The 17,232-nt window shown below is 56.1% G+C and overlaps 1 protein-coding gene across 5 annotated transcripts; it reads left to right on the top strand.

Moving 5' to 3' along the window:
* The first annotated feature begins 325 nt into the window (after nt 1-325).
* On the top strand, nt 326-16,808 carry SLC41A1 (solute carrier family 41 member 1). 5 transcript variants are annotated; one of them, XM_084497708.1, is made up of 12 exons: nt 326-394; nt 820-968; nt 1,296-2,053; nt 7,228-7,335; nt 10,734-10,805; nt 11,126-11,270; nt 11,367-11,513; nt 12,258-12,405; nt 12,589-12,668; nt 13,488-13,622; nt 14,617-14,765; nt 16,393-16,808. In XM_084497708.1, the coding sequence occupies exons 3-12, from the start codon at nt 1,676-1,678 to the stop codon at nt 16,576-16,578; spliced, it is 1,548 nt and encodes a 515-aa protein (XP_084353834.1). In that variant the 5' UTR covers nt 326-394; nt 820-968; nt 1,296-1,675; the 3' UTR covers nt 16,579-16,808. The 5 variants fall into 5 exon arrangements, with proteins under 5 accessions (XP_084353834.1, XP_084353833.1, XP_084353832.1 ...); XM_084497707.1 differs by having other exon boundaries at nt 1,293-2,053; XM_084497709.1 differs by having other exon boundaries at nt 371-394; nt 820-901; nt 1,293-2,053.
* The last annotated feature ends 424 nt before the right edge of the window (nt 16,809-17,232 follow it).

The following is a 17,232-nucleotide window of genomic DNA, read 5'->3' as shown; positions in this document are numbered from 1 at the left end:
GCTTCGTCCCAGCCGCCTCCGTGCCGCTTTGCTCGAGCCGCAGCTCAGCGGGACCCAGCGGGGAGCGGGGCTCGGGGAGCCGCCCCCATTCATTCGCAGCCCCCGCTTGGCGGGACAGCGCGCGCCGTGGCCCCGCCCACACGGGCCCCGCCCGTCCCTGGCCACGCCCATCTAAGCCCCGCCCCCTTACTCCCCGCCCACCCCCCCGGGCGTTCCCTCCCCTCTGCGCGGGCAGCGGCGCCGGGAGGGGGGGGGCGGTGCCGCGCGTGACGCCACTCCCGCCCGGACCAATGGGGGCGCCGCGCGGCGCGCGGGGGCGGGGCCAGCAGTGGCGGGCGGTGATGTCAGGGCGCGCCGCGGCGCGGGAGCGGGAGCGGAGCGGAGCCGGCGGCGGGTGCGGGACGGGCACCGGGGGGACCGGGGGGCACCGGGCGGGCTGCAGGACGCGGCACGGGGCAGTCCCGGCCCGGAGGGCTGAGCGCCGGGCTGGGCAGCGCTCCCCGGGGCCGCCGCCGCTCCCGGTTGCGGTAACCGGAGGCTCCTCGTCCCCGCTGCCCGGCGGTGCGCGGGGTTCTGCCGGGGCTGCGGCGGCCGGGCCGGGCGGGGAGCTCCGGGCCGTGCCCGTTGTCCCCAGGGGGATTTCGGCCCCCGGCACCGCATCGCGGCCCCCTCCCGGTGCCTACCGGGGCTGCGAGAGGAGGCCCGGGCAGCGGCGCGGCTGCCGACGTGTCGTGTGCTGAAGGGGAGCGCGGGGGGACGGACGGGGCGGTGTGCGCAGAGCCGCAGAGCCCAGCAGAGCGCTTTTCCCCTGTGTTTCAGGTGAAAGACCGGCTAACGCAGAGGGATGTTAGCTCCGAGGCTGTCCCGGTGCCAGCTCCTGCCCCGCTGCCTGCTCGGCGCAGTGAGTAACCTTAACTGGGGGCTCGCTGTTACTTTAAATAAGAGCTGCTCTCGCCTCGCGCTGTAAGGTGAGAAATCCTTCTGGAAGAGGAGGGCGGCTCTGACACTTGGAGCTTGCTGGTTGTGCTGCCTGTTCTGGCAGCGAGCGCAGAACGGGCTGAAACGGAGCAGAGGCCCCCGGGAGCCTCCAGACTCAAGTCCTGCAGAGGAAACGTGCTGCCGGGGAAACTAACAGAGCCCTGGTAGCAAGAAGAGCTCTTCTGGACTGGGGGAACTTTAGCTCTGAAAGCCAGTCCCTCTTGTATCTACCCTCTGGTTCCTCTAAGCTTCCATTTTCCTCAGTGGTCTTTATTTCATCAGTTTTCCTCTCTGCCTTGTGTGCCCCGTCACAGCAGTGTGCTGGAAGAAGGCCTGGAGAAAGACGTGCTAAAGGGTCACGCGTCGGAGAAGAGGAGCGTGGATCCCATCTCGGTGGCTGCTGCCCCGCACGGTGCTGGAGGGAAGGGGCCCTGCAGTGAGCCTGCTGTAGCTCCCAGCTCCTCCTGCGCTCTCTGCTAGCTCAGTCGTTGGTGTCCCCCGTTCCTGGACTTTGCTTGATGGGGATCTCTGCTGCGGGAGCAGTCTCTGCACTCAAAGGCGGGCGAGCCGGGCTAGCAGAGGTGGCCTCTAGATGCTGGAAGGGCCATTTGTGTAAGGCCCTGGCCGAAGATCTCTCCTGGAGCAGCTGCTGGCTGTAGGCCCACCGAGCCGAGGGTCAGGAGAGCCTCTGTGCAGGATGTCTTCCAAGCCGGAGCAGAAGGAGACCCACCAGGCCAACGGGGCCGTGCTCCCCACGGTGCCCATGAACTGCCTTGCCAGTCCAGACCGAGGGCAGCTGGTGGAGCCCTCGGATTTCCTGGGACCTGACGGTGTCGGGGTGGAAGTGGTGGTGCTGGAGTCCCGCGCCAACGCTAAAGGGGTGCGAGAAGAAGACGCCCTGCTGGAAAACGGCAGCCAGAGCAACGAAAGCGATGACACCAGCACAGACAGAGGTCCTGAGCCAGCCTCACCGCTCAAGGAGACCTCGTTTTCCATCGGGCTGCAAGTCCTCTTTCCGTTCCTCCTGGCAGGCTTTGGGACAGTTGCTGCTGGAATGGTGCTGGACATCGTGCAGGTAGGACGGGTGCCTCCCCGGTACGATGCTGGGCTCCGAGTCCCATCTCTATAGACCACAGCTTGCTCCCGAGCCAGGGGGTACTCAAATGCCAGGGCTAATTGGCAGCTCCAAGGGGAAGCAGCGCGTTTCCTTGTGTGCTGGTTGGGGTAGGAGGGGATCTTGGTGGTGTCTGGAGCGAGGGGAGGAGGGGCTGCGGGGACCCCTGCACCGCTGCTGCCCTGCTCCAGCTCGGAGGAGGTCACAGAAGTGCAGCCAGATCCCCTGCCTGGAACTGAGACTGCTCCACGCATCGCTGCTGGGAACGAAGCGGTCATCGTCCCCTGGCGGTGCCCGTGGGCGTCCCAGCGCTGGTGGCTAGCTCTGCACGTCCCCTTTCCCCTCACTGCAGTGTTTGCTGTACTGTTCCAGCACACGGAGCTGGTGCCAGCCAGGTCAACGATTCCCCTGTTGCAGCGTGTGCAGGGTGCTCTGAGGGCTGGCTGAGCAGCCCCTGCTCTGCCTCCTCGTGGGCTCGAAGCAGTTGTGCCAACGGGATTATTTATTCTTCCTGAGAGCTGCGTGGAGCTGATCTTTGGGAAACACCGGCCAGGGAACTGGCTGTTACCTCTGGCTGTAAACTGTTGCGTTATCAGGCAGATCTCTCTTAGGTCTTTCGAGGTGGGTGGCACTATGGGAACCACACAGCTGGCTTAGATTTGTGTTAGAAACGTGACTTAGCAGACTGTGGCTCCTGTGCTGTCTCTAGCAGTGGTTTCCCAAGCAGGGGTCTCTGGCAGCCGATGGGCCCTCAACCTCTTCTGCCTTGCCCCGAGGGGCAGGCAGGGCAGAGCTCCTTGTCTCGAGGCCCAGCCAAAGCAGTGAGGCAGCTCTCGATTGTGCAGTGTGGCTTTCTGGAACTGTTTGGATGGAGGCAGGCACGTTGGAGCTGTCATCAGCCAAAAACGCTCTGGTTGCTGCTCCTCCGTTCACCTGTGTGCCATAAGCAAGCCCCTGCAGTGGGGCTGTAACAGCAGCCACTCACCCGTGCTGCTGGCAGCGAGTATCATCTGCAGCCGAGCTGTGCCCGTGGGGCTCTGGGCATCTCTCTGTAAGCACGGGTGGTTGGGCAGACGTTTATTTTCCTTTATTGCCCCCGTTGGCTCTTCCCTGCATGCCTTTGCACGCTGGTCATCCTTCTGGTTTCTCTTGATGCAACCTATTGAGAGAGTTGTGAGGTTTGAGCTGTGACTCAAAACAGGAAGGGCTGGCTGGGCTAAACTAATCCAGGGGAGAGACAGATTTACTGGAATAACTTTCTGAAAGGCGTTTCAAACGGGTTTCCCTCTGCAAGCTCCCCATAAACTCCTGTGTGGCTCTTCTGGTGGTTTGTACCCAGCCTGAAGTCCGTCCTGGAGAGGGAACAGCCCTCCTGGCTGGGGAGGAGAGGGGCAGGGGTGGGATGCGGTGGCGTACTGCTGTGTTCTCTATTCATGGCCATTAGAAATAAAGCTTCATAATTCCTCTGTTCCACAGCAGCTCAGCATGTGGCTATGCAGCGTGTCCTGCCAACTCCTTTAACTCCCTTTAGCCTTGGGATTAAATGAGGCATCTAAATGCCGGGGGGGAACAGGGGGAAGGGAAGCGTGTGGTCTCGGCTTGCCTGCCTGCAGAGTTTGGGGAGCTGCACTCGGTGAGGGGCTCCCCAGAGGTTCAGAGCCTTGGGTGAAAGGAGGGAGGAGCTGGGGCAGGGAGGAGTTGGATGTAGCCAAGGATTGGGATGGAGGGAGAGCTCCATACCCCTAATTTCCTCTGCTTTAGACAAGCAGACTAATCAGCCAGCTGTAATTAGCCTCCCCAGCGTGAAAACTGGCCTTTGGCCATGCTGAGCCGTTGATGTGTCCCGGGGAATTTGCCTCTGCTCCCTCTGGGATTGGAGACCTCCGGGCTGGTGACATCCAAGCGTGCCACCTGCCTGCTGTGCAGGGCAGAGCGCTGCTGGCACGCTCCCCTCTCCCAGCAGAGCCCTGGTGGTTGTTTTCCAGCCTCTGCCTGCTCCCTGGAGATGCTTTGGCTGGTACTGAACGTGCAGGAGGGAGTCTGCTCACCTCCCCTGCTCGGCCACCTCTGGCGGTGGCGTCCCCTGAGACCAGCAGGGGATGCTGACCGTGGGCTCCTGGCCCCTTCCTCCTCTGCCCAGCTGTGGCTTCCCATCCTCCCTGCCTCCACCGCTGTCCTCCGAGGCAGAAGGCTGCTTCCTCAGACCCGTGGCAGCTCGCTGCATCCCCGCTGAAGGCTGTGGTCGAGCTGCCCCGGTGCCAGGCCTGGAGGAGCCTTGCAGGGCTTCTCACCAGCCTCTCTTGGCCTCTCCTCGCTTCCTCCCCAGGGCGCATGGGGCTCTGGTTCTCCTGCTCTCCTCTTTGGGGTGTGACAGCTTTCTGAGCGTTTGCAGGAGAGGAACACAGTGAGCAGAGCTGCCACGGCAGCGATTGCTCCAACCTGCTGCCTCCCCGGCACTTCCTTCCCCTCCGAGCTGTCCTGAATCACCCTCCTGCTGCGACTGCGCTGCGCCACGGGGGCTGAGAAGCAGCTGTTGGCCTGGAAGTACTGGAGCCTGCAGGTGTGAAGCCTCTGAAACTCAGCGAGCCTGGAGGAAATGGCAAAACAGCACCTGGGACTGGGTGGTTCTTCCAGAAGCTGTGACGAGCTGGGTGCTGGGGGACACTGGCTGAGCAGGTGGAGGTGCAGAGAGTTGACCGAGGTGCCTTGCAGCCACTGCTCCCTCTGCATGAAGGCCAGGGGGTGGCAGTGGACGTGAAGAGCCTCCTCCTGACAAAAACCAGCCGTTCCCCTTCACGTGGGCAGTTGTGGGGGATCCTGCAGGCTGCCACCCTCCCTCCTTGCCCCTGAGGACAGCTTTCCATGCTCCTCAGAGAGGCCTGCTATGGGGGGAGTCAATCTGATATTTCCCCTTCTCTTTCCCATTTTTGTCTTCCCCATGCACTGTAGTTCTCCCCCTATCCATGGGCACTCATTTCTGCAGGGAGCTTTGTGCTCGGCAGGAGCCCTCAGAGCGGCACGAAGTGCCCGGAGCCCGGCGTTGTATAACATCTGATCTTAAAAAAGTTGGCAGGAGCTCACAGGTCCTGCTCTTTGCAGCGAGCGAGCTGCTGATGTCTGCAGAAATCCTCTTGTTTTCCCTCCCTGAAGATGGCTGCTGCTTTTTTTTTTTTTTTTTTTTTTTTCCCTTTCTGCGGGAACACCCCTGTCTTGCTTGGGGAGCCGCTCTAGCAGGCTCCGGTTACAGCAGCTTCTGGCAGCAGCTCACAGCTCAGCCTCCCGGAAAGGTTAACGCACAAATCCCGTGTTGGGACGAGGTGCAGGAGGGCTGTGGACACGTGCTAGCTGTCTCCTGGGCCTGCCTCTGCGATATCTCTGCAGGAAGAAGGAGCCAGGAAGCTTTCGCACGGCGCTTCCAGGCTGCGGGCGGGCTGCTGACAGCGTTCCCTTCGCTCCGTGCCTCTGGTGACACTGCGAAGGGAAGTTGTAGCGAAGGATTCACCGGGACGAGCAGCAAAATAACCGTGGTGCCTGCCAGGCCTGCCTAAAAATAGAGCCTGAGAGCAGAGCTCGGCTGTTCCTAGGTGTGACCTTAAAGGAAGCGCAGCCTGACGCGCTGCTGTGTCGAAGGAAATATTTCAGACTGATTTTCCTCCTGCCCTGCTCGGCACCAGATGCTGAAATGAAGCATCTCTGCACTGTCTGGTCAGGTAGTCATGCTGAGCCTCAGCCTTTTGAAGCACCTCTGGCTGTAGTGAGGGCTCCCAGGCTCCCTGTGTACAAGGTGTTTGGGGCAGGGGCTGTGGGGTTTGCTTAGGCTCTGCCCGTCTCACAGCTGGGCAGGATTTTGTCCGTACACCTGGGGGCTGCAGAGTGTTGTCAGCTTGTCCTACAGCCTGTCAGCAGCTTTACAGGGATTTTTATTGAGTGGAAGGCAGTTTTTTAGGGAAAATGGTCCCAGTTCATCCCTCTCAAGCGCTTCCCTGCCTCCTGTGACTGTGCTGCTCTCTCAAGTGGTTCTCCCCGTGAGTGTAGCTTGGACGTGGTGTTGCCAAAACCACGAGCAGGAAACTGGGCTTTGTTGGCTCTTGCTGTCCCGGTGCCGACAGCAAGCATCACAAAGGGTGGAAAAATAAACCAAAACACCCCAAGCCCTTCCCTGTGGGAAGGCATTAGTCACCAGGTAGTGACCTTTACGTGCTGTACGGTGCTGGCTGCTCGTGCTCCTCGCCCGGCCAGCACCGCGCATCCTTTGGAGGAAGGAGCCGGCCGCAGGCACCGTCAGCAGGGGGGCAGCAACGGGAGCCCCGACCTGCAACGTGCTCAGCGCCGCTGCCAGCTGCCCAGAGCCCTTCCAGCAGCGCTGGGTTTCCTTTCAGGAGCGTGCCAGTCGGGCGGTGTGGGAAGCAGGAGCTATTTTGGATGCCTTCTTGCAAAATACGCACGAAAGTAAGGCGTCAGGCAATGGCGCTCGTGCAGCCCGCGTTTTTTTTTGTTTTGTTTTTTTTCCCCCCAACACTGTTGTGAGGTTTTTGGGGTGGTTTGGGGTTTTCTGGGAAGCTGGCTGCTCTCCTGTGGCGTTGCTCACCCTACAGTTACTCTGTTTTTTTTCTAAATAACCACGGCTGCCTTGATCCTAGAGGCAGGGTGGGCAGCAAGGACTGAGGGGTGCACGTGCAGGGTGAGGGAAGCAGGGACTGAGCCCTGGGGGCTGCTTCTTGGAGCTGGCAGCATCAGGGAGCAGCGGTGCCGTGCTCGGCGAGGTATCCACAAGATGAATGTGTGGGGAATGACTCTGGGCTGAGACTGACCAAACTTCAGGGCTTGATTCTGTCAAAAACTGCATGTATTGGGCAAGCCTGCACGTCGCCCCCTGGTTTGGCTCCTGCATACATAAGTGGTTTGTCAGTGGGGAAGCTTCAGGGGATTTTTTAACTGAAGGCTGCAGGCTGAGATCCTGTTTTTAAGCTCAGCAGGAACATGTGTTTGCTACTACACAAATGTCAGGAACAGCAAAATCGCTGGAAAGCGCAATACCAGAGTTGGAAGCAGGCGGCAGCGGAGCAGGTGCCAACCAACCAAGAGCAAAGGTTTCAAACACCTGTGGTTATTTTGTCTGTTTTTTAATCTTGCAGCACTGGGACGTCTTCAAGTATGTGACAGAGGTGTTCATCTTGGTGCCTGCGCTGCTGGGCCTGAAGGGGAACCTGGAGATGACTCTGGCATCTCGCCTGTCGACTGCTGTGAGTACCCAGGGGACGCCCGGTGCGGGGGGAGGCAGGTGGGTGGGCGAACAGAAGTCTCTCTGCGCATGGGGAGCAACCACACAAACCAGAGGCTGGAGTTTACCTTCCTAGCCAGGTGTTCCCGTCCCATTTGATCAGATTTAAAGGCTCAGTAGTCCCTAAGCTTTGCTGACAGGTCACTTCCTCATCAGGGCTGCTCGTGAGCCTGGAGGCACGGTGCAGAAGGCTTTGGCAGTTCAGGATCCGGAGTGCTTGGCCCTGCTGTTGTTCACAAGGAAGCTGGGTGCAGGCACGCACCCAGAGCACACAGAGCAGGCCAGAACGTGCCAGGTTCAGCAGGGCTGGCAGATCAGAGAGCCTGGGGAGAGCTGTATGGGTGAGGCTGAAATGGAGGGGACCTGGCAGGGACAGCAGGTGGATGGACAGCCTCTCCAGGATGATGAGAGGCACGGCGGGGCGTTTCACTTGCTGGAATTCAGTCCGATTCCTGTGAAACAGTGGGCTCCCTGTGAGAAATGGGGACAAGCTCTCTCAGCTCCTCAGAGTGCTGTGGTAGCCCAGCAGTAAATGAACTGCTTTGTGTTTAGCTGCTTCTGTAACGCAGCAGTTCCTCCGAAGCTGAGCAGTGCTGGCATCCTCTCCTAACAGGCACAATAACGCTCCTGCCTTCTGTAAAGCATCTCCTACTTGAACACAGCAGCCTGATGTTTCTGTGCTTCCCGAGGTGAGAGTGCAGCGTTGTGTCTTCCATCTCCAAGGTGTTAGCAACCTGCTGCCAAGCTTTCAACTCTGCTGGGCTTGCCCTTGGCATTGCAGAGGAGCTGGCCTGCCTTGGCCTGAGAGAGCTGCTCAGGGAGCATTCCCCAAGGAACAGGGCTAGAGAACTGTCTGGATGGATGACAGCAGCAAGCAGAGAGCTGCCTCTTAGCATGCTCCCTTCTCAGCCTTCCCCTTCTGGTTGCTGCAGGAGAAAGCACAGCAGTGTTGGAAAGGTTTCTGTATATTCATTGTTCTGAATCTTTCCTCCATCTCGAGCGGTGCGATGATGCCAGCTGTGGCCCTTTGCTCTCCAGCAGCCCAGTGGCAGTGGGCATTGTGTTCTGCTCAGCACTGCTTCCAGGACTGGAATGCTCTGCCCTCCTGGCTCTGTGTGGGGTTGTCCCTGCAGTCCCTGAAGGCAAAGAGCTCTTCCCTGGGAACACTTGGCCTGGCCCCAGCATCCCCAGCCCCTGCCTGCTGATTTGTGCTGTGGGGACCGCCTGGGAGCCAGCCCTTGGTCTCTGGAGGTGCTGGGCTGCCTGGGAGGCTCTGGCTGCTCCCCCTCGGTGCTGGTCTCCTCCCTCCAGGTGCTGCCGGGCAGCACAAAGCTGCTGTGCTCCTGTGCCAGGGCTCACAGTGACGGAGGCTGAGCGCTGCAGCTTGTGGCAGGCTGAGCTTTGTTTGCCCCTTCGTTCTGGGAAACAAATCCCTTTGTTTTAGTTGTTCCCTATTGTTCAGATCATGTCAGGATCCTCGCTGACCCAGACACAGGCCGTTCTCCCTCTTGGCCTTGGCTTTGGCCAGCTTTCTGAGCACAGGCTTATCAGGGTGAGTGCTCAGCTCTCCTGGGACAGCAGTGCTCCTGTGGCCATGGCTTTCTCCATCTTATTCCCTTATGGGGCTGGCACAGAGGAACTCCGGGGCAGCTCTGCAGGGCAGTGAGCCTATCCTGGCTGCACAGCAAGTCAGAGGAATGCAAATCTTTCCCCATCTGCTCTGGTGACTGCAGCAGGGTCATCGGGAAACTGGCACAGAGAGCACCCGGCTCGACTGCCTGCCCAGGCTTCGTCCTCTGCTTTCCTCAGCCCTGGCAGTAAAGGAGGCTCTGCCTCTATCAATCTCGTAGCCTCACACGCTACCTCCTTGTATGTGTGCGGTGGGACAGGGCAATCTCTCTGGTTTTCCTTTTTTCCTTGGCATGGGGGGATCCACGTGCAGGTGTGCGGAGCGGGCTCTCTTCTGAGCAGCACTTTACGGTGTCCTCGTGCTCTCGCTGCAGGAAAGCATCTGGAAGGGCTTCTCAGGCTGTGGGTTTCCAATTAGGGCTGCATTAAGGCACCTCAGAAGCTCCTTTCACAGTTCAGAAGCAAAAGTCTCCCATTAGTTAGGGGATTAAGATCCTGTTGCCAGTGACTACAGTTAGGTTATGTTAATCCCAACCTAATTGCCATGTGGCAGGAATGCTGAGGTCAGGCTTCATATGGAGCTCAAATTCCTTGCTGGATGTACTCAGTGCTACTCTACAGTCAACTTCTTGTTGTTTTGGTGTGTTTTTTTTTCTCATTCCTTCTTTCTCTCCACTAAACTGACCAGAACCCACCTAGAGCTGGGTGCATCTCAGTGCTGGTAAGCGTGGATCAGATGCACGTGTGGCAAGGAGAGCACAAGGACTGGCTGCTCACGGGCTGCTTTTTTTGCAGAGAGCAGAAATGAAAGCTGAGAGGCAGGAATTTCTGCTCTGTCAATTAGCAGAAGTTTGACACTGCCGTGCAAATGCCCCTTGAGATTTCTTGGGCCTCTCCATTATGATTTCATAGTGACAAGCTCGTTTCCTCTTCTTGTTCATCAGCTGCTTCTGCAAGGTTGGATACAGGTCTGTACTCTCTGCCTATTCCCAGCTTCTATAAGAACCTAGAAGGTGCTGGGGAGAACAGAACTCCTGTGTTCTGCAGTGACCAGTAACCTGCAGTGATTTTGCTGGGTTGGTCGTTGTTTTTTTTGTTTTGTTTTGTTTTTTGGCTTGTAGGCCAAGAAATTAAAGCTTTTCCATCTGTTCTGCTTATTCTGATTAGCATCTCCTGTAGTGATGCCAGATGACCCGTGTGCCATGGCTGCTTCCTGCTACTCAGTAGGTCTCCACGTGGCACTAGCCTTGTTTACTCAACTTTTATCCCCAACAGGAGATCCTGCTGCCAGCTCCCCCTGCCCACGTGATGCTCCTCTGGCCTTGCTCCGTATGGGAGCTGGGAGCACTCAGATAGCTGACCTGGGAGTCGCTGCACCCCAGGTTCCCTCCTGGCTGCCTGACCCGAGGGGCACCATGACCCAGCTGGGCCCGAGCCAGGCTTGGCTTGATCACCCCTGAAGTGAATTCAGTGGGTAAATAAGCAGCAGTGCGTGTTCCTGCAGGAGGGCAAAGTGTATCACGTTGCTTTTGCAAGATTTTCATCAGAAGCTCTATTGAATTCTACTGAATTGCTCTCTCATAAGGGGTGAGGATTTGAGGCAGCTGCTCTCACCTGCTCCTGGCACAGACCTCTACAGACAGAAGGCAGGAATCGGACACTTACCAAGTGCAGAATTCCATCACCATCAGTCTTTTAAATCCTTAATGATGTTGTGATGTTTTCTTGCAGGCTAATATTGGCCAAATGGATACACCCAAAGAGCTCTGGAAGATGATAACAGGGAACATGGCGCTGATACAGGTAAGGGAATGTGAAAGGAGGAAAAGTGGGAATAGTGGCAGCTGGTGTAAGCACAACTAGGACAAGTGTCAGAAGGCTTAAATGCCTCGGCTTTGGTATTGACTGTCAATATTGTACATCTAGTGGGGAGACAAACGGCACTTTCATGTCCCACAGTCACCGAACCATGGCAGTTTGCCCTGAGGGTGAAACTTGGCATTTCCCTGCTGAGCGCTAATCTACCTGAGATGTGCTAATCGATCCTAGGTGGTGCTTCTTTTTCTTTGCCCCGGGACCATTTTTCCCCACTAGTTGCCTTGGTGACTGGTTTTTATTTTCAGGTTCAGGCTACCGTGGTTGGCTTTCTGGCCTCAATCGCAGCGGTGATATTTGGATGGATCCCAGATGGGCACTTCAGCCTCGACCATGCTGTGCTGCTTTGTGCCAGCAGCGTGGCTACTGCCTTCATTGCTTCTCTTGTTCTGGGTAAGAGGCAGATCCTGTACGCCCTCCATGCACCTCTTCCTTAAATGCTGAGCTCTCCTTACCATCATCCTGTTTTCTTCCTCTTTTTCACTCTAGGTATGATCATGATTGGGGTCATCATTGGATCCAGGAAGATGGGAATCAATCCCGATAATGTAGCCACACCAATTGCTGCCAGCCTAGGGGATCTCATCACCCTAGCTCTGCTTTCAGGAATCAGCTGGGGCTTGTACAAAGAGCTGGGTGAGGAGCAACAAAAGGCTTTTGTGTCTCCCTGGTCCTTCCATGTGCTGCAGCATCTCCCTTGCAATTCACCCCGTTCCTGTTCCTTTACCCTTACGGTTCTTGGGGTGTGTAGGGTGCCTGGCCTGGAAGCTATCCCAGTTAGCAAAACCTAGTCAGAACTGGTAAGGGGAGGAATTGGACCTTCTAACTGTCTTGTAGCTGCAGACAGTCTTGGCAGTGATCTGCATACATCCTCCTTACCAGGTAAAGTGTTAAAGGAAAGGCTGCCTCCTTCCAAGCACCAGGGGCTTGATCGTGGCTGAAGTAGTGGGGGAAGGCAGCTCTGGATGGGATCCTTTGTACTGTCAGCACCAGCTGGGGGTCCTCAGTGCGGAGCTGCAGCTGCACGCTCCAGACTTCCTCCTCCCTCCCCTCCACCTTCCTTCCCCGGCGGCTGGGATGCGGAGGATGTGACTCAGCCAGGTTCAGTCAAAGGTGAAGCAATGCTGGGAGGTCCTGCTTGGGAATGGGAAGTGGGAATGAGCAATTAGGAAACTGAAGAGGTCTCACTCGAAGCTGTTGATAAAGCCCCTGAGGGTGCATCAGAAGAAGGAAATGCCAGGTCGTGTGGAACCGAGGCTGGCCTGGTCTAGTTTGTGTGTGTCTGACTCCGTAGGTGGCTGCAGGCAGGGCTGATAAGCTCAGCTGAATTGGTGGAGAAACGTGTCACTGACCTGCTGCCTCTGCTTATTTCCCCCTCAGAGAGCAAGGCATACGTGAATCCTCTGGTGTGCGCCTTCTTCATAGCTCTGCTGCCCATCTGGATCATCATTGCCAAGAAGAATGCGGCGACGCGGGAGGTGCTGTACTCCGGCTGGGAGCCTGTCATCATCGCGATGGCAATTAGCAGGTAGGGGGCACAGAAGAGTTCTTCTCCCCCAGACGTAGGCAGATAACGAGCCCTTTCCCCCAGCCCTTTCAGCCTGTCCGCCTGTGATGGATTCTAAAAGAAGAGAGCCAAACCTCTCCTACTTCTCCAGTTCGCTCTGCCAGTGAGATTTCAGCACCGACCTCTTCCATCTTCCCTTTGCAGTGTTGGCGGTTTAATTTTGGACAGAACGGTCTCAGATCCAAACTTTGCTGGGATGGCTGTCTTCACACCAGTTATTAATGGTGAGTTTCTTTCCACTCTGGTACTGCAGCTTTTGGAGATCTGGGCAAGCAGTGAGTTTGGCCTCTGAGCCTCATTTCGGGTAGTTTAGAGACTCGGATCACCAGTGAGATACAGTGCTTAGACCCAAGCTTTACAGCAGCATGGCTCCCCCTGGTGCCAGCCTTTCACCAGAGGGGTAATTGGCCTGGGAAGCTGTTACCTAAAAGATAAGCTTTCTAGATCTGGGGCCCAACAAGAACTGTCTTCATTTCTTGGTTCCTCCTGGCTGATGGAAGACCCCTGTTCCAGTATGTGTGCCTTGCGGTCACCTTGTGACATAAAGACCTGACTTTGCAACTCAGAGTCAGGAAATCTAGTTTCTTCTGGTACGAAGCTTTGACTTCCTTTCTGCCTAATGAATCAAGAGAACTCCATTGTGTGATAGTTTTCAGACTTGCAATAAATGGAGTTAGTCCTGTGGCAGTGCATCTTGTGCCAGTGGGTTCCAGTTCTGTTACATCTCACGCAAAAAACAGTAGCTTTAAACTTCCTGTGTCTGTTTTGGTGGCTGACTTGTCCTTTTTTTTGTTGTTTCGTGTATTTCTTTCAATAAAAGCTGCAGTAATAGAATTACATGTACTTTTCTAGGGGGCCTAAGGGGAAACTGCAGAACAGTGTGCTTTGTCTCAGCTCTTTACATCCTGCAAAAGTGGAATTTGGGTCAAAAATAGACTGTCTTGTGTTATTTCAGCACCTGGCAATTCCAGGTGTGCTGGCTATTGAAAATGACTTTCAAGTGGGTTTGAGATCTAATTTGGTTGCTTTCTCCTTATCTGCAGGTGTGGGTGGCAACCTGGTGGCAGTGCAGGCTAGTCGCATCTCCACTTACCTGCACATGAGTGGGATGCCTGGAGAGAGCCCTGAAACAGCCCCTCGGAAGTGTCCCAGCCCTTGCAGCACTTTCTTCAGCTCAGGTATTCAAGTTGAGGCTTGACATCTATTGAGTTCTGCCAGCAGCGGCTGCTGCAAATGGCTGGCTGAACTCATCTGTGACAGTCACTGCAGCACTGGTAGGGGAAATGGTGGCTGAAATCTGCTCAGAAGCAGCTGTCAGCTCATGGTCTTGGCTGGTCTTCTGGCCTGGCCTGCCTTCTAGAGACAGTCAGACCTTTAGCAAAGCTGCCGTGTGCGAGGACGTAGCCCTGCTGGCTTAGGAAAACATGGTGCAGAAGTCCTATGCCCTGACTGCCTAATACCGTAAATCCCCCACCCACTAAATGTCTTCCAGATGTCTAGGACACTAAAACCTGCCTTGAGGCTGCTTGAGCATTGCAGCTCTGCTGGGCCTGTGGAGCTGCAGTTACAGAACTTCTCGCTTGCGAAGGCTTCTTCAGAGCTCCGTTACTTGGAGTGGTTGTGTAGCAGAGAAAAGCCCAGACCTGCGTGAGCGGAGCTGGTTACTCTCTGGAATCCCTGGGGAGGTTTGATACCCTCTAGCCTGGGCCCCGGCCTTCTGGTAGAGAGCTGTCCCTGCGAAGGGAGCTACGTGGTGCTCTGTTCACATGTGCCATGTCATCCGTAGGGTCTGGGGAGCAGAAGGGGAAAGAGGTCTCCAAAGTTACAGTCATCCATCAGGAAACTGATCACCAGACGAGGTGTGGACAGAGCCCTGAGGAAATTCAATGTTTATGTTAAATCCTTGGCAGCTCGGTACTGAGCTGAGCAAAGTTAAGCTCTCCTACCAAGCTTGGCACTAAAAGTCCTCGAGCATCCTGACAGTTAGGTCATCGCTCAGGGTGCTGTTTCCCAGTCTAAATCTGGAGTGTAAGGATGAGCCCAGTGCGCTGGTGTCTGCTTGGGATTACAGCACGGTTGTGCTGCCTTCTCCCCTGGAGCCCAGGTAGGCTGCGGAGGTGCTGTGTGCTCCAGCTGCTTTTAATCCTGAGCTCCACCTCTGTTTCCTGACAGATGTGAATTCCCGCTCTGCCCGTGTGCTCTTTCTCCTGGTGGTGCCTGGACACTTGGTTTTCCTGTACACCATCAGCTCCATGCAAGGAGGACACACGACGCTCACCCTGATTTTCATAGTCTTCTACATGACGGCTGCACTTCTCCAGGTAAGCCGAAGCCCCTCCAGTTCTGTAACTGCTCAGGCTGGAAGGGGACGTGGCCGTGCCATCTCTGTGTTCAGCCAGCCAGGTTGGAGTGTGTGCTGCCGTGCTCTCAGCAGCACATTTATCTCCAGGTAACAGGTCCGTGTACTGCAGGGAGCTTTGCCAAGAATACTGTTTGTCAAATGAGCTGGTATCAAGCTAAATAAATCCTTCTTTGTTGATACCTGTACGCGCAATTTTTCCTTCCTCCCATTCCTGGCAAGTTTTGAATCTCTCTTTTGTCTTTCTTTTCCTTTTTAAGTCCTCTCAACAGCAGAAGGGTTCACCTCCTCTGTGTTAATCTGTTCCATAAGGTGCTTTAGCAATTTTAAAACTGCTGGTGAAGAAAACAGGATGGAGATTTTGCAGGAGCCCTGCAGCTTGTGGCTTTGCCTGCCTCCCTGTGTAGGGCAGAGACCTGGCAGCTCTGCTGGCACCGGGCTCCTGGCCCCCCCCAGAAGCCGTGTGAGCCCGTAGCAGTGGGGTAGTTCTGGGGGAGGCACAGAGCAGGGTGCTCCTGCTGCAGAAACGCAGCAGCCGTTTGCATGTGTTGGAGGGAAGGAAGAGATTTGGTTGGAGATTGTTGGGGAGCTTCCTGCAAAGCCCAGCTCTGCTCCCCCTGCTTGCTCCCTCTGCTTGTGGAAGCTGCGCCTGGTTTCAGTGTTCCCTAAAATCAACCCAGGCCAGCTTGAGGAAGTGAGTCAGAGCATCCATCAGAGGCGAGGGCAGAGGGCTGTCATCCAGGAGGCTAAATTTAGGCTGTGGGCTCCTGCTGGGCCCTTGGGCACTCGGAGGGGGCTTCCTCTCGCAGCCGCTCTGCTAACCTGCTGCAGTGAGCAGCCTGCAGGCTGGAGCGCACCGGGGCTGCAGGGGGGCACGGTGCTGGCTGCTGGGTCCTGAGCTCTGCCATGCTCTAAGCGAGGCCCTCCCAGCCCTGGAGCCACCAGAGGCATGAGCTGAGGGCCTGTGGCCACTTCTGATGCTTGTCCCAGACCTAAAGTTTGAGAAGATCCAGCGTGGATTTCTTTTAGTGTCTTCTAGACACAGGGACAGATCTCGCTGTGCTGAAGCAGGTAGAACTTTGCACTCTGGTGGTTTCTGCTGCTGGGAAGTTGCTCTTTTATTCCTGGAATTCAGATATTGCTGTCCTTCCCCAAGAGAAGGTGTGCTTCTCAGTCCCTCTTTTTGCCCTGTATCTCTTTGTGCTTTTTCTGGTTAGATCTGAAAATTGAGATGCAAAACGTAGGCTTCCTGGTGTTTGGGTGTCAGAACCCTTCTAAGCTAAATTTGGTGGTGACACGTGAGGCTGAGAAGGATGGGGTAGGGGCTGTTAAAGAAGCAGGGAACATGCCCAGGACCCATTGAGGTTCACTAAGGATCCTCTGTGCTGTACTCCTGTTGCTTTGGGGACACAGAGTGCATCGAGTGCCTGGGCTGCAGCTCTCCGCAAGGTGCTTGGACGTGCCACCAGCTCCACTGCTGGGGCTGAGGGCTGGCCTGCCCAGCTGGAGCAGCCCCAGCTGGAGCTCCATGGAGGGACTGCAGGGTCTGGTTTTGTGGCTGACATGGCTCTTTTCTTCCTGCCTCCCAGGTCCTCATTCTTCTGTATATCGCCGACTGGATGGTGCACTGGATGTGGGGCAGGGACCTCGATCCTGACAACTTCTCCATCCCCTACTTGACAGCGCTGGGGGACCTGATCGGAACGGGTCTCCTTGCTCTCAGCTTTCACATCCTCTGGCTCATCGGTGACCGGGACTCTGATGTGGGGGACTAGCTCTCCCTGCCACCCCTCCCCATCTCACAGCTCGCCTCCTCCACCAATTTTGTTGTTTTTCTTCCACCTTCCTTTCCTTTACTTCCCCCCCCCCCCCCCCAGTCTCTCTCGAGACTTCATCTTTGATACTGGATTCTCATTATTTTCAATGGGAATTTTATGTGGTTTATATTTCAAGCCAAGTTTGTACAGAAAATAAATCTAGTTTTAGGAAGGACAAAAAAGTGTAATGAGACAATCACCAAGTGCAATTTCGTAGCTGTTGTCTGAAGCAATGTTACAGTGAAGATACCCCTCAGATCACACGTGTAGGAAGCCTGCCCTGCCCACGTCACTAGCGGTGAAGGTTGCTTTTTTGCTTTATAAGCATCTCAGATGTTGGAGGTAAGGTTCAGATTTATTTTACTGAGCAGGCACCTTCTAGCAGAGTACACCTTGTGGATGAGGGCATGCAGTTACCTCCTTTCCTCTCTGCCCTGTCACCTTCCTCCCTCCTGTTTGCTTTCTGAATCCCTCCTGTGCCTGGCCTCCAAAGCACACAGGGTTCTCGTAGAGGGATTAGTGAAGGTAGAGAGGAAGCATCCTCCGTGCCAAAATGCCCGTTCCTGTGTGCCCACAAGGAAAGTGAGCGACTGCAGAGCCCGGAGATCTGGC

Source organism: Aythya ferina, assembly GCF_964211825.1.
Source record: "Aythya ferina genome assembly, chromosome: 25".
Classification (NCBI taxonomy): Eukaryota; Metazoa; Chordata; class Aves; order Anseriformes; family Anatidae; genus Aythya; species Aythya ferina.
The sequence above is the reverse complement of the archived record's forward strand: the minus strand, read 5'-3'. Positions and strand labels throughout refer to the sequence as shown.